The sequence below is a fragment of the Ranitomeya variabilis genome, chromosome 3 (genome assembly GCF_051348905.1).
Source record: "Ranitomeya variabilis isolate aRanVar5 chromosome 3, aRanVar5.hap1, whole genome shotgun sequence".
Taxonomy (NCBI): domain Eukaryota; kingdom Metazoa; phylum Chordata; class Amphibia; order Anura; family Dendrobatidae; genus Ranitomeya; species Ranitomeya variabilis.
The window spans coordinates 495,718,003-495,730,741 of record NC_135234.1 but is presented as its reverse complement, the minus strand read 5'-3'; the positions used below and the strand labels follow the sequence as shown (position 1 = coordinate 495,730,741).

Genomic DNA, 12,739 nt, shown 5'->3' with positions numbered 1-12,739 from the left:
TACTAAGATTCTTGTTTGTCGTTAATGTATAATAACTTATTAGACATGTTTTAGAATACAAAGACAGCAAAATAAACTGTGGTCATGTGGTAAACTTGTAATAACATTTTGCAGCGCGTTTCACCTCTGCTCATCAAAGGGAAAACACTTGCCCTAAATCATGCACAACAAAAGTCTGTATATAAAAGCACACATCATACAGTTAAAGTTCTTTATCACATTACATTTCCTTATCATGGTTCTTGCTGCGGTGCACGCTTGTGTCTGCTGGCTGGACTAGGTTGCCGTGGTAACACGTCCCGTCGTGTCATCTTCCCCTCCCTCTCAACGGCGCGTCGATGGTGGGCGGGGTCGGTGACGTGGGACGACGGATCCGCCGCTTCTGGTTCCAAGCAGGGCTGACGCAAGCGCCATTACTCTCCGCAGCATTCAAAAACCAGAGCTACTATCCGTACACACTTACGGCCCCCCAGGAAGAAGCATCAGCGAAACGCGCGTCGGGGTATCCCTCCCAAAGCAACTTCATCCATACAGGTACTGGTAGCACCCCCTTAACAAAAAATCTTTCTACAGTGACCTCATTGTTACAATGGTCCTTATGCACTTTCAAGCACTTGCACTTTAAAAAGATTTTCCCTGTTGGGCACATTTGCTTCTTACTTATGTTTTTCTGTGCAATATAACATTTTAAGCACTGGTCATTTGTACTTGGCATGAGTTTACACTCATTGTATATGTATACACATTGTGCACAGGGTGCCACCAATTCGCATATATTGTATTTATCTCTGTATATGTTGCCCTTTCTTTTTGCTGAAAAGAATTTTACCATTGGGTTGATATTATTCTATCTATAGTAACTGGGTATTCTCAATGGCATTTTATTCATTATAGCGTGTGTAGTTACCTGTGTCACTTCATCTGTATTGGTTGCTTGGAGGTCACTCTGCTCAGGGTTCTTTTCTCTATATTATGAATACTATGGTTCCTATTTTATGTGAATTTCATCAATACATTTTTTTTTGTATTTTATCTTGGGTTGTGCTCTTCCCTTTTCTTTGGGTATATTATACAGTTAAAGGGGTTGTCTGGTCCAAATCAATAAGTCTGCAGTCACTCTGTGTGACAGCAGACTTGTGAACCCCCAGCACAGACACTGTGCGCTGTGAGTATTCGCTGTTTTGAGTCGGGACCATAGGGTATGTATGAGTTATACATACTCCCGGCCAAGGAGGTGTCCTAACATTTTCCCTCAAGGATGCACCCTAAAGATAAACCCTGCCTGACCATAAAGTTTGACACCCTAGATAAAGCATACAAGTTATGGCGCCCCGCTCATCCTCGTCTGACCCTAGGTAGTCCTGACTAAAGTAAGTCTCCAATGCAGTGTACCTGGAAAAAAAAGGACAGAACATCAACAATATGAAGCCAAAGTCTGGACAAAGTATGTTGTTTAGAGAAAATGTCTATGAACAAAATAATGTGCAAATTGTGCCTAATCCACCTAATATATAGGTATACAACTATTTTCTTAAACCCATATGGGGAAATAGAAAATAAACAAAATCAGTCACAGACCAGATGCAAAAAGTTGCTTCAATAAGAAGGATCCCATATAGCAGGGGTGGGGTACCTCAGGCCCCATTTACGGCCCTCGATGACCTTTTATCAGGCCCCTGAGCAGATTCCCAGGGACCGCATTCTTGAGCAGGGACGTGTATTTTGATTGCCACCAGCTCATTAATTACTTCTTGCTCTGTTAGCACACACACAGTGTTCACTACTGAACACTGAAGGGAATGCAATGAAAGATTACGTACTGACACCAGTGCCAGGTCAGGATGTACTTTGTGGGCGGAGTTTGTACGGCCCCCGAAGGATGGTATAAATATCCAAATGGTCCTTGGCAGAAAAAAGATTCCCCACCCATGCCATATAGCTACCAAAATGCTGTAACCTTGATGCTTTTCTCCTTTTTCACACTGGTTCATCAGGAGGAATTAGAAGCTAGTCCATAATGATAGGTTTTCAGGAGTCATGATGCCTAATAATGGCAGAGGTAAAGCACACTCTATAATGTGCCAACGAACAATAAGTAGATATTACCTGCTAAATATACATGCCTAAAGACTATTGTTTTTGCCTATCTTTGTCTCATAGAATGCAAAAGCATCATTTTTTTTCTAATTATACATACAGCTCTGGCAAAAATTAAGAGACCACCACATCAAAACCCTGTCATGGGCAGCCCAATCTCCAGACCTGAACCCCATTGAAAACCTCTGGAATGTAATCAAGAGGATGATGGATAGTCACAAGCCATCAAACAAAGAAGAACTGCTTACATTATTGCACCAGAAGCAGTGTGAAAGACTGGTGGAAAGCATGCCAAGAAACATGAAAGCTGTGATTAAAAATCATGGTTATTCCACAAAATATTGATTTCTGAACTCTTGCTGAGTTAAAACATTAGTATTGTTGTTTCTAAATGATTATGAACTTGTTTTCTTTGCATTATTCGAGGTCTGAAAGCACTGTTTTTTTGTTTTTTTTACCATCTCTCCTTTTCAGAAAAAAAAAATACAAAATTTATCGCTTGGAAATTCAGAGACATGTTGTCAGAAGTTTATATAATAAAAGAAAAATGTACATTTTACTCAAAAATATACCTATAAAGAGAAAATTCAGACAAACTGAACATTTTGCAGTGGTCTCTTAATTTTGGCCAGAGCTGTATACTATAGGCACAGCCAAAAAACATGATATGAAGACAGCCTAAGGCTGGGGTCACACTGAGTTATGGCAATCCGTTAGACAGACTGCTTACACCGTGGCATAACGCGGTGTAACGCAGTCCATTAACACTGCCATTAACCCCTATTATCGGGCGCATCGCCAACGCATGCCATAATCGGCATGCAATAGCGATGTGCCGTCATTCAGTGATGGAGCCCCAGACGTGGGCTGCTGCATCTGAGGCTCCGTCACCGCTAGCACAGATTAATCATCTGCACTAGTGGTATAGCATAACGTGATGGCGTGAATGCTATAGCGTTAACGCAGCCCATCAACGCTATGCGTTGAACGGGCTGCTTTAACACTGTATGAACCTGGCCTTAGGCCTATATTTGTTTTGCTTATCGGTTACCGTCTTTTTCCTAGAAGCCCAGCAATCTGTGGGGTAATCCTGTAACAAGTGTTAAATTTCTGTATAGTGATATTAGTGGGAACTTGTCATAAGATTCATGCTGAACAAATCATGGCCAGCATGAATCAGACAATGGCTGTACGATTGCAGACTGGTATGTTTTATTCTGCAATCCTGTGGAGTTTCAGAGTAAACCTATTTAGAAAAAGCCTGCTGGGAACACTGGACCTGATTAATTTAGTCTGGCATTTTGCATGACAATCTTAATGAACGGGACTGCTGGGGTAAGATCAGCATAATTTATTAGGCAATGCACACCACTTAATTAATTAGGTGCATCTTACTATTGGAGTACATTTCTGGCAATATATGCACCACTAAAGTAAATTTTGATGAATTTGTTGACTTCGTCACACCCCATCCCTCCCCATCTCTACCCATTTTGGCAAAGCTAGTCAAGGCTGGCTTAAAAGAACTAAAAATCTCAAAAAATGTTGCTCAAGTTTGAAGGTTATCACTGTGTATATGAAAAAATACCTCAATATAGAGTTCTCACTGGGAATAAAACTTAACTTTTAATCATATGTTAAATAGCCCAAAAGACATACTATAATAGTGAACTTCACTAATACTGAGAATTCAGGAAATGATTGGACTAAAAACAGAAAAACATAAACCCCACATCTCTCTAATTTGATAAATCACTTATAATCTCTCTCTATTGTCTCAACGTGTTTAGTCATTCATTATTTAACGAATCATCAGGAGACACTATGAAATATACCAATCAGTAAGAAGACTATAGCCCATAAAAACAATACTCATGCACAAGGAGTCTTAAGTTTTATGATCCCTTCCCAGTGACAAAGTTTGAAGGTGTTTTACGTCCGGAAAGTGGTGGAAACACAATATGTTCAATGTTGTTACCAGTTGGCTCATTCCCACTCTGATTCCGTTAATGGATAGGTCTCTCCCTATCTACATACATAGAGGGAAACCTGGCATTCAACTGGAGCAGTGCAGGAAGAAGCCAATGACGCCGGGGAGTGGCCGTGGACTAGTCAGCTGAGACACATACAGGCTGATTCATTAAGACTGGCATTGCGCGTGACAATCTTAATGAGGGGATCACTGAAGTATGGTGCACCAAATTCATTAAGAGGTGCACACGAATTAATGAATTTCACGCATCTTGTGGGGCCAGGGCTGGAATAGCATTTCTGGGGTAAAAAATGCTGATACTGTTGGTGAATTTGACAGGCGAGCACAGCCATGTCATGTCCAGCTCTGGCTCCTCCCCAGCTCTGCCAAAAATTGCAAACATTTGCCACTTTTCAAAGCATTTTACACCAGTATTCTGAATTTTGATGAATCACCCTCATAGTTCCTGGCTGGCATTTTCAAAGTATGTTAACTCTGAAACACTACAGCGTTTCAGAATAAAACCTACCAGGCTACGTTCTGTGCAGCCATTGTCTGTCATGCTGTCTGTGGTTCAGACAGTGTGAAACTGATGACTGGTTCCCTTTAAAATAAATGGGGGGTCTGTGCAATGCATGGATGTGCAAAGTTTTTTTAGAACCCCAAAGGCTATAATTGGCTTGCTAATAGTTAGTTAATCAAAAGTGCAGACATTCTTTTAATAACTTAGGATTTGTCAATCAAGTATTTTCAAATTACTTTTTGCAACCTGACAATTCCCCCTTTTAATTCTCTCTCTTTTTTATTTACATAGTAAAAGTCTTGAAATATAGCAGCCAGGGCACAATAAGGTACGTATTTGTGGTTATTTCAGTGTTTTATTTAAAACTTGTGCACACAACTGTATAAAAAAATTGTTCAGAGTATCATCCTGAAAACTGGGACCATTTTTTTCTCACTTGTCATCTGTGTGCAGTAAATGCTTTTACTCAGCAGCTATGGATCAGTGAGGCTATGTGCACACATTGCGGATTTGGAATCCGCACAAAAACCGCAGGAATTCCACGGTAAATCCAAAGGTAAAACACAGTGCATTTTACCTAAGGATTTTGCAAAAAACGGATATGAATCCGCAATGTGGGCACATAGCCTTACAGTTGTGGCCAAAAGTATTGACACCCTGCAATTCTGTCAGATAATACTCAGTTTCTTCCTGAAAATGATTGCGGGTCGGCGATGACGTCATTTCCGGCCGCCCGGCCGGATGCGGTAGTTAAATGCCGCTGTCTGCGTTTGACAGCGGCATTTAACTAGTTAATAGCGGCGGGTGAATCGCGATTTTACCCGCCGCTATTGCGGGCACATGTCAGCTGTTCAAAACAGCTGACATGTCCCGGCTTTGATGCGGGCTCACCGCGGAGCTCTGCATCAAAGCAGGGGAGCTGACATCGGACGTACTATACCGTCCGATGTCAGTAAGGGGTTAAGATTATGTAACTATGTCCTGATGACATTTCAGACTGATAAATAGTAAAATCAAATAGTAATTGCTCGTTTACACTACTGTATTTTCTGTAAGAGTGCTCTCCGTTCTAAAAACGGATCGCACTAGGACCAATGTTATTTTATGAGGCAATGCACTTTTTTTTCACTAACAATCTGTGTGCGAAAAAAACAGATGACATATGGAGACAAAGTATAGATCTGATTTTATGGACACAGTGCAATTCAGTAACATAGAAAACTGTTAATGTTCTTACAGTTGTGGACAAAAGTATTGACACCCCTGCAATTCTGTCAGATAATACTCAGTTTCTTCCTGAAAATGATTGCAAACACAAATTCTTTGTTATTATTATCTTCATTTAATTTGTCTTAAATGAAAAAACACAAAAAGAATTGTCCTAAAGCCAAATTGGATATAATTCCACACCAAACATAAAAAAGGGGGTGGACAAAAGTATTGGCACTGTTCGAAAAATCATGTGATGCTTCTCTAATTTGTGTAATTAACAGCATCTGTAACTTACCTGTGGCACCTAACAGGTGTTGGCAATAACTAAATCACACTTGCAGCCAGTTGACATGGATTAAAGTTGACTCAACCTCTGTCCTGTGTCCTTGTGTGTACCACATTACCACATTGAGCATGGAGAAAAGAAAAAAGACCAAAGAACTGTCTGAGGACTTGAGAAACCAAATTGTGAGGAAGCATGAGCAATCTCAAGGCTACAAGTCCATCTCCAAAGACCTGAATGTTCCTGTGTCTACCGTGCGCAGTGTCATCAAGAAGTTTAAAGCCCATGGCACTGTGGCTAACCTCCCTAGATGTGGACGGAAAAGAAAAATTGACTAGAGATTTCAACGCAAGATTGTGCGGATGTTGGATAAAGAACCTCGACTAACATCCAAACAAGTTCAAGCTGCCCTGCAGTCCGAGGGTTCAACAGTGTCAACCCGTACTATCCATCGACATCTGAATGAAAAGGGACTGTATGGTAGGAGGCCCAGGAAGACCCCACTTCTTACTGCAAGACATAAAAAAGCCAGGCTTTAGTTTGCCAAAACTTACCTGAAAAAGCCTAAAATGTTTTGGAAGAATGTTCTCTGGTCAGATGAGACAAAAGTAGAGCTTTTTGGGCAAAGGCATCAACATAGAGTTTACAGGAGAAAAAAAGAGGCATTTAAAGAAAAGAACACGGTCCGTACAGTCAAACATGGCGGAGGTTCCCTGATGTTTTGGGGTTGCTTTGCTGCCTCTGGCAATGGACTGCTTGACCGTGTGCATGGCATTATGAAGTCTGAAGACTACCAACAAATTCTGCAGCATAATGAGGGGCCCAGTGTGAGAAAGCTGGGTCTCCCTCAGAGGTCATGGGTCTTCCAGTAGGACAATGACCCAAAACACACTTCAAAAAGCACTAGAAAATGGTTTGAGAGAAAGCAGTGGAGACTTCAAAGGTGGCCAGCAATGAGTCCAGACCTGAATCCCATAGAACACCTGTGGAGAGATCTAAAAATGGCAGTTTGGAGAAGGCACCCTTCAAATATCAGGGACCTGGAGCAGTTTGCCAAAGAAGGATGGTCTAAAATTCCAGCAGAGCATTGTAAGAAACTCATTGATGGTTACCGGAAGCGGTTGGTCGCAGTTATTTTGGTTAAAGGTTGTGCAACCAAGTATTAGGCTGAGGGTGCCAATACTTTTGTCTGGCCCATGTTTTGAGTTTTGTGTGAAATGATCAATGTTTTGCTTTTTGCTTCATTCTCTTTTGTGTTTTTTCATTTAAGACAAATTAAATGAAGATAATAATACCAAAGAATTTGTGATTGCAATCATTTTCAGGAAGAAACTGAGTATTATCTGACAGAATTGCAGGGGTGTCAATACTTTTGTCCACAACTGTAAGAACATTTACAGTTTTCTATGTTACTGAATTGCACTGTGTCCATAAAATCAGATCTATACTTTGTCTCCATATGTCATCTGTTTTTTTCGCACACAGATTGTTAGTGAAAAAAAAGTGCATTGCCTCATAAAATAACATTGGTCCTAGTGCGATCCGTTTTTAGAACGGAGAGCACTCTTACAGAAAATACAGTAGTGTAAACGAGCAATTACTATTTGATTTTACTATTTATCAGTCTGAAATGTCATCAGGACATAGTTACATAATCTTAACCCCTTACTGACATCGGACGGTATAGTACGTCCGATGTCAGCTCCCCTGCTTTGATGCAGAGCTCCGCGGTGAGCCCGCATCAAAGCCGGGACATGTCAGCTGTTTTGAACAGCTGACATGTGCCCGCAATAGCGGCGGGTAAAATCGCGATTCACCCGCCGCTATTAACTAGTTAAATGCCGCTGTCAAACGCAGACAGCGGCATTTAACTACCGCATCCGGCCGGGCGGCCGGAAATGACATCATCGCCGACCCCCGTCACATGATCGGGGGTCGGCGATGTGTCAGGACAGTAACCATAGAGGTCCTTGAGACCTCTATGGTTACTGATCGCCGGTAGCTGTGAGCGCCACCCTGTGGCCGGTGCTCACAGCACACCTGCAATTCTACTACATAGCAGCGAACAGCAGATCGCTGCTATGTAGCAGAGGGGATCGTGCTGTGCCTGCTTGTAGCCTCCCATGAAGGCTATTGAAGCATGGCAAAAGTTAAAAAAAAGTTTAAAAAAATGTGAAAAAAATAAAAAAAATATAAAAGTTTAAATCACCCCCCTTTCGCCCCAATCAAAACAAATCAATAAAAAAAAAATCAAACCTACACATATTTGGTATCGCCACGTTCAGAATCGCCCTATCTATCAATAGAAAAAAAGCATTAACCTGATCGCTAAACGGTGTAAGGATAAAAAAAATCGAAACGCCAGAATTACGTTTTTTTGGTCGCCACGACATTGCATTAAAATGCAATAACGGGCGATCAAAAGAACGTATCTGCACCGAATTGGAATCATTAAAAACGCCAGCTCAGCACGCAAAAAATAAGCCCTCAACCGACCCCAGATCATGAAAAATGGACACGCTACGAGTATCGGAAAATGGCGCAATTTTTTTTTTTTTAGCAAAGTTTGGAATTTCTTTTCACCACTTAGGTAAAAAAATAACCTAGTCATGTTAGGTGTCTATGAACTTGTAATGACCTGGAGAATCATAATGGTCAGTTTTAGCATTTAGTGAACGTAGCAAAAAAGCCAACCAAAAAACAAGTGTGGGACTGCACTTTTTTTGCAATTTCACCGCACTTGGAATTTTTTTCCTGTTTTCTAGTACACGACATGGTAAAACCAATGATGTTGTTCAAAAGTACAACTTGTCCCGCAAAAAATAAGCCCTCACATGGCCAAATTGACAGAAAAATAAAAAAGTTATGGCTCTGGGAAGGAGGGGAGTGAAAAACGAACACGGAAAAACGAAAAATCCCACGGTCATGAAGGGGTTAAAAAAAGACCTAAGTCAATAAAGTTCAACCTTTCTCCATCAATTATATATTCTTTGTCACTAAATTATCTATATCCCACAATGCCATTTCTGCTGAGGAAATCATCCAGCCCTTTTTAAAAGCTATTAGTGTCTGCCATTGCTGCTAGTGATGAGCGAGTTACTCGTTGCTCGGGTCTCCGAGAAAGGAGTCCGAAACGCACGTCGGGGCAGACGCGCTGTTTTAGGTGCCAGCGGCAAGCTCCATCAAAGTGTCCCCAGGTAATTGTAATTGTGTACCCCTGTTGAGCATGGTCTCGTAGGGGGATATGTTATCCATTGGTAGTGAGGGATGCGGTGTGTGGGTGGTTAGGCACAAGGGTGGGTAATGTGGCAGCCATATACTAGAATTTTCTGTATATTTATGTGACATTTTGTTGTTAAATAGATCCATCATTGGGCTGTTTTACTTCCTGAGATGCTATGTATATCAGCCACCCACCAGTAGAGATTTGTATGTGTGGTAACTGTCTGCCACTTGGAGCTGCGCGTCGACTATGGGTGATTATGATGTATGGTTTGCCTTACTTTCCCAACCTTGGCAGTATTTTTTTATTTTTTTTGGCAGTAATGTTTTTAATGATGTTTTTCTAATAAAGATTTTGTCGTTGTGATACCTTAATAATGGCCGTATGATCTTTTTTTGTCTGAATCTATGCAGTAGTTGATGATAGGCTATAGTAAATCCTAGTGTTTGCTTGGTAGAAAATAGTATATAGAGATAGGAGAATATTTAAAATCTTTGAATTGATTTATTTACCATGGTTTTCTGTCATACTTGTATATTTGTACCTGGCCTGTAGAGTGTACCTACAGGATAGTTTTGTATTAGCACTAAATTACTCTAAACACTTGCAAAAGTTTGACATTATTACAAATTACATATTATTTTACATATGTTACAATAAAAGAATACATATATATATATTTGAGTATCCCTTAATAAGGTAAATTATTTGAATCTAATTTTCCTGCAGTTTTGACCAGCAGTATATAGAAAATAACCCAATATATGGCAATCTCAATCTGCCAATTCTTGGTAAGTAGATATGTTTTTTTTTTTTCAAATTTGGTTCTAAATGGATATTATAGAAAGTAATAAAGTGAAATATTGGCAAAACTTGGAGCAGAAACTGAAAACTATTTCCTTTCCATAATGTACTACACCTATGACCAGGATCACACTTGTGAGAAACTCGCACGAGTCTCGCATCTCAATACCCGGCACTCGGACCAGAGCGCTCAGCTGCATAGAAATACCTGCAGCTGTGCGTTCCGGTCCCAAGTGCCGGCGGCAGTGCCGGGTATTGAGATGTGAGATTCGTGCGAGTGTGATCCCGGCCTATTAGTAGTGAAGCCATCGCCCTACTGCATCAGTGAGAGGGAAATATGGAAAAAATGACTATGGCCCTTATTCATCAAGACCAGCGTTTTTCATGCTGGGCTGGATGAGGGTGCAGATGAATTGTGAAGCACCTGGTTCATTAAGAGGTGTCTGTAATGCCCTATCACACCTCCATCCACTGCATTTGCGCAAAAATTGTAAAACTTTTCAAAGCTTTTTATACCAGTTTTCTGGAGTAAACACTTTAATGAATAAGGGCCTCTAATTTTTGCCTACAACTTTACAATTGAACAGTGCAAACTAATAGTCATAATTATACTCTGTGTTTTTGAATAATTAACAGCCTTTTATCTGGCTGTTTAGAATCATGATAGTTAAACTTTGCAATTTGGATGTAGACACTTCACCGAAGACTTTGTCTATTAAAATGTGAATGTGTGGCCTCATTCAGACATCCACTTTTCATGTACGAGTTTTAGCTGTAGTTTTCAAGGATAGCAATCATACCTGTGACAGTCTATGGGGCCATTCACATGACATCTAATCGTCTATGGGATGGAGACTATGGAATGGAGATCTGAGGGTCAGATCAAAATTGGCAATGCAAGTCAATGGGTCCGTGAAAAAATTGGACCTCACTCGGACGACTTCAGAGTTTGGTCCGATTTTCGCAGAGTCTCACAAAGGAGGTATAGAAAGTTTTTTATTTTTTTTCCACATGCTGAAAAAAAACTGGTGGCACTTGGACCACACTTTGATCAAACTAATCGGTCTGTATTTCTGTTACTTGGAAAATATGGACGTCTGAGTGAAGCCTAACTGTTATGTAATCCAAATGAAATTAACTAAATTCAAATTTTCTTCTACAAGAATAGTTTCGTGAGAAACAAGAACCAGTGGCATTTAGCACCTCTAATAGAGGTGTGCCAAACCGCCCCCTTGCCTCTAGACTACAAGCTCCTCCACGATGACTTTTCACAGGCTGCACATGGAAAATTCAAAGGAAGCTATGGTGCACTATAAGAATATGGGGTTTTCAACACTAATTCACACTTAGAAAGAGCAGTTTTACTAGGTACATAATGTAACCCACCATTTAAGCCATAATAGGCTAAAGCAATAGAAAATAAATGTAGCCACTCCTCTTGAGAAGACAAGGAGAAAACAATACAGGTTGATGGCCAGGAGGTGTTTATTGGTTTTGTGCACGTTACGTCTCTTCCAATCTCATTGGTTGGCAGCTGGTCACATGACATACGTCAGGGCTTATAAAGTCCTGCATGATACTATCACCATTCACTTCACCTTGAGAAAGCAACATTATTAACAAGTGAAATGCCTGTTGGGGATTTCTTCTTTACGTGGGGTAACTAGAGCATTATTTTTATGCACAATTGTTATGAATTTGGTGCATTTACTTTGAAATATTTGTTACCCTGTATGGATAGGACCATGGTGTCCATTATATAGTATTCCCCCTCCTGTGTATATGCGTTGTGGCGATAGGCATATATACCACTTGTTACCCTGTTATCTAGCGGTCTGTCTTTATCTTTTAGAATTGTTTTAACCTCTACTGATAAATTAATAAACATATTTTTAGCCTTAAACAACTCTGGTTTTCCTCCTTGTCTTCTTAAATTCACACACTGCAGAAATCTGTAGCTAACTCTATTTAAAAAGACTGTGGATTACAACCTTATTTCAAAATGTGAAATACGTGGTCAAATCTTCATAAGAGTATGAGGGAGGGGGCCATCATGGGTAGTTTATGAACCTTGGATTTTCTAGCTATGCTCCTGCAATACACAAAAGGCCCATATCCTCTTGCTAACCAAAAGTACACATTACATTTACAATATAATATACAATATATTTTATTTTATTATTTCAGAAAAAAACATGACAGTCAATGTTTAAGAAATGATAAACTATGGAAGGTAAACATATTAAAGGGAATCTGTCATCAAATTTTGCTACCCCATCTGAGAGCAGAATGATGTTGGGGCAAAGACCCCGATTCTATAGATGTATCACTTATTGGGCTGCTTGATGTCTTTTTGGTAAAATTACTATTTTATCTGCTGCAGATCTACCAGTTTTCTGATTGCTGAGCTCTGTATAACTCCACCCACACCACTGATTGGGAGCTTTCTGCCCATGTATAGCATACAAGGAAAGCTGCCAATCAGTGGTTGGGGCGGGGTTATACAGAGCTCATGAATACGAAGGAATACTTGGCAGCTGGATTAAAAATCCTCTAGTGATGATCTGCTGCTGATCAAACAGTGATTTTATAAAAATTACACCAAGCAACCCAATAAGTGATACA

The 12,739-nt window shown here is 40.3% G+C and overlaps 1 protein-coding gene across 3 annotated transcripts in view; it reads left to right on the top strand.

The window, feature by feature from the left end:
• The window catches only part of TRAT1 (T cell receptor associated transmembrane adaptor 1), a 136,473-nt gene that overhangs the window by 106,932 nt on the left and 16,802 nt on the right, over window positions 1–12,739 (top strand). For 2 of the 3 annotated variants that reach the window (XM_077299681.1, XM_077299680.1), the window contains exons 3-4: window positions 4,884–4,920; window positions 10,040–10,101. In XM_077299681.1, coding sequence (XP_077155796.1) covers window positions 4,884–4,920; window positions 10,040–10,101 — 99 coding nt within the window. Of the gene's footprint in view, window positions 1–334; window positions 535–4,883; window positions 4,921–10,039; window positions 10,102–12,739 lie in introns of those variants that run through there. The other variant, XM_077299679.1, reaches the window with a different exon arrangement.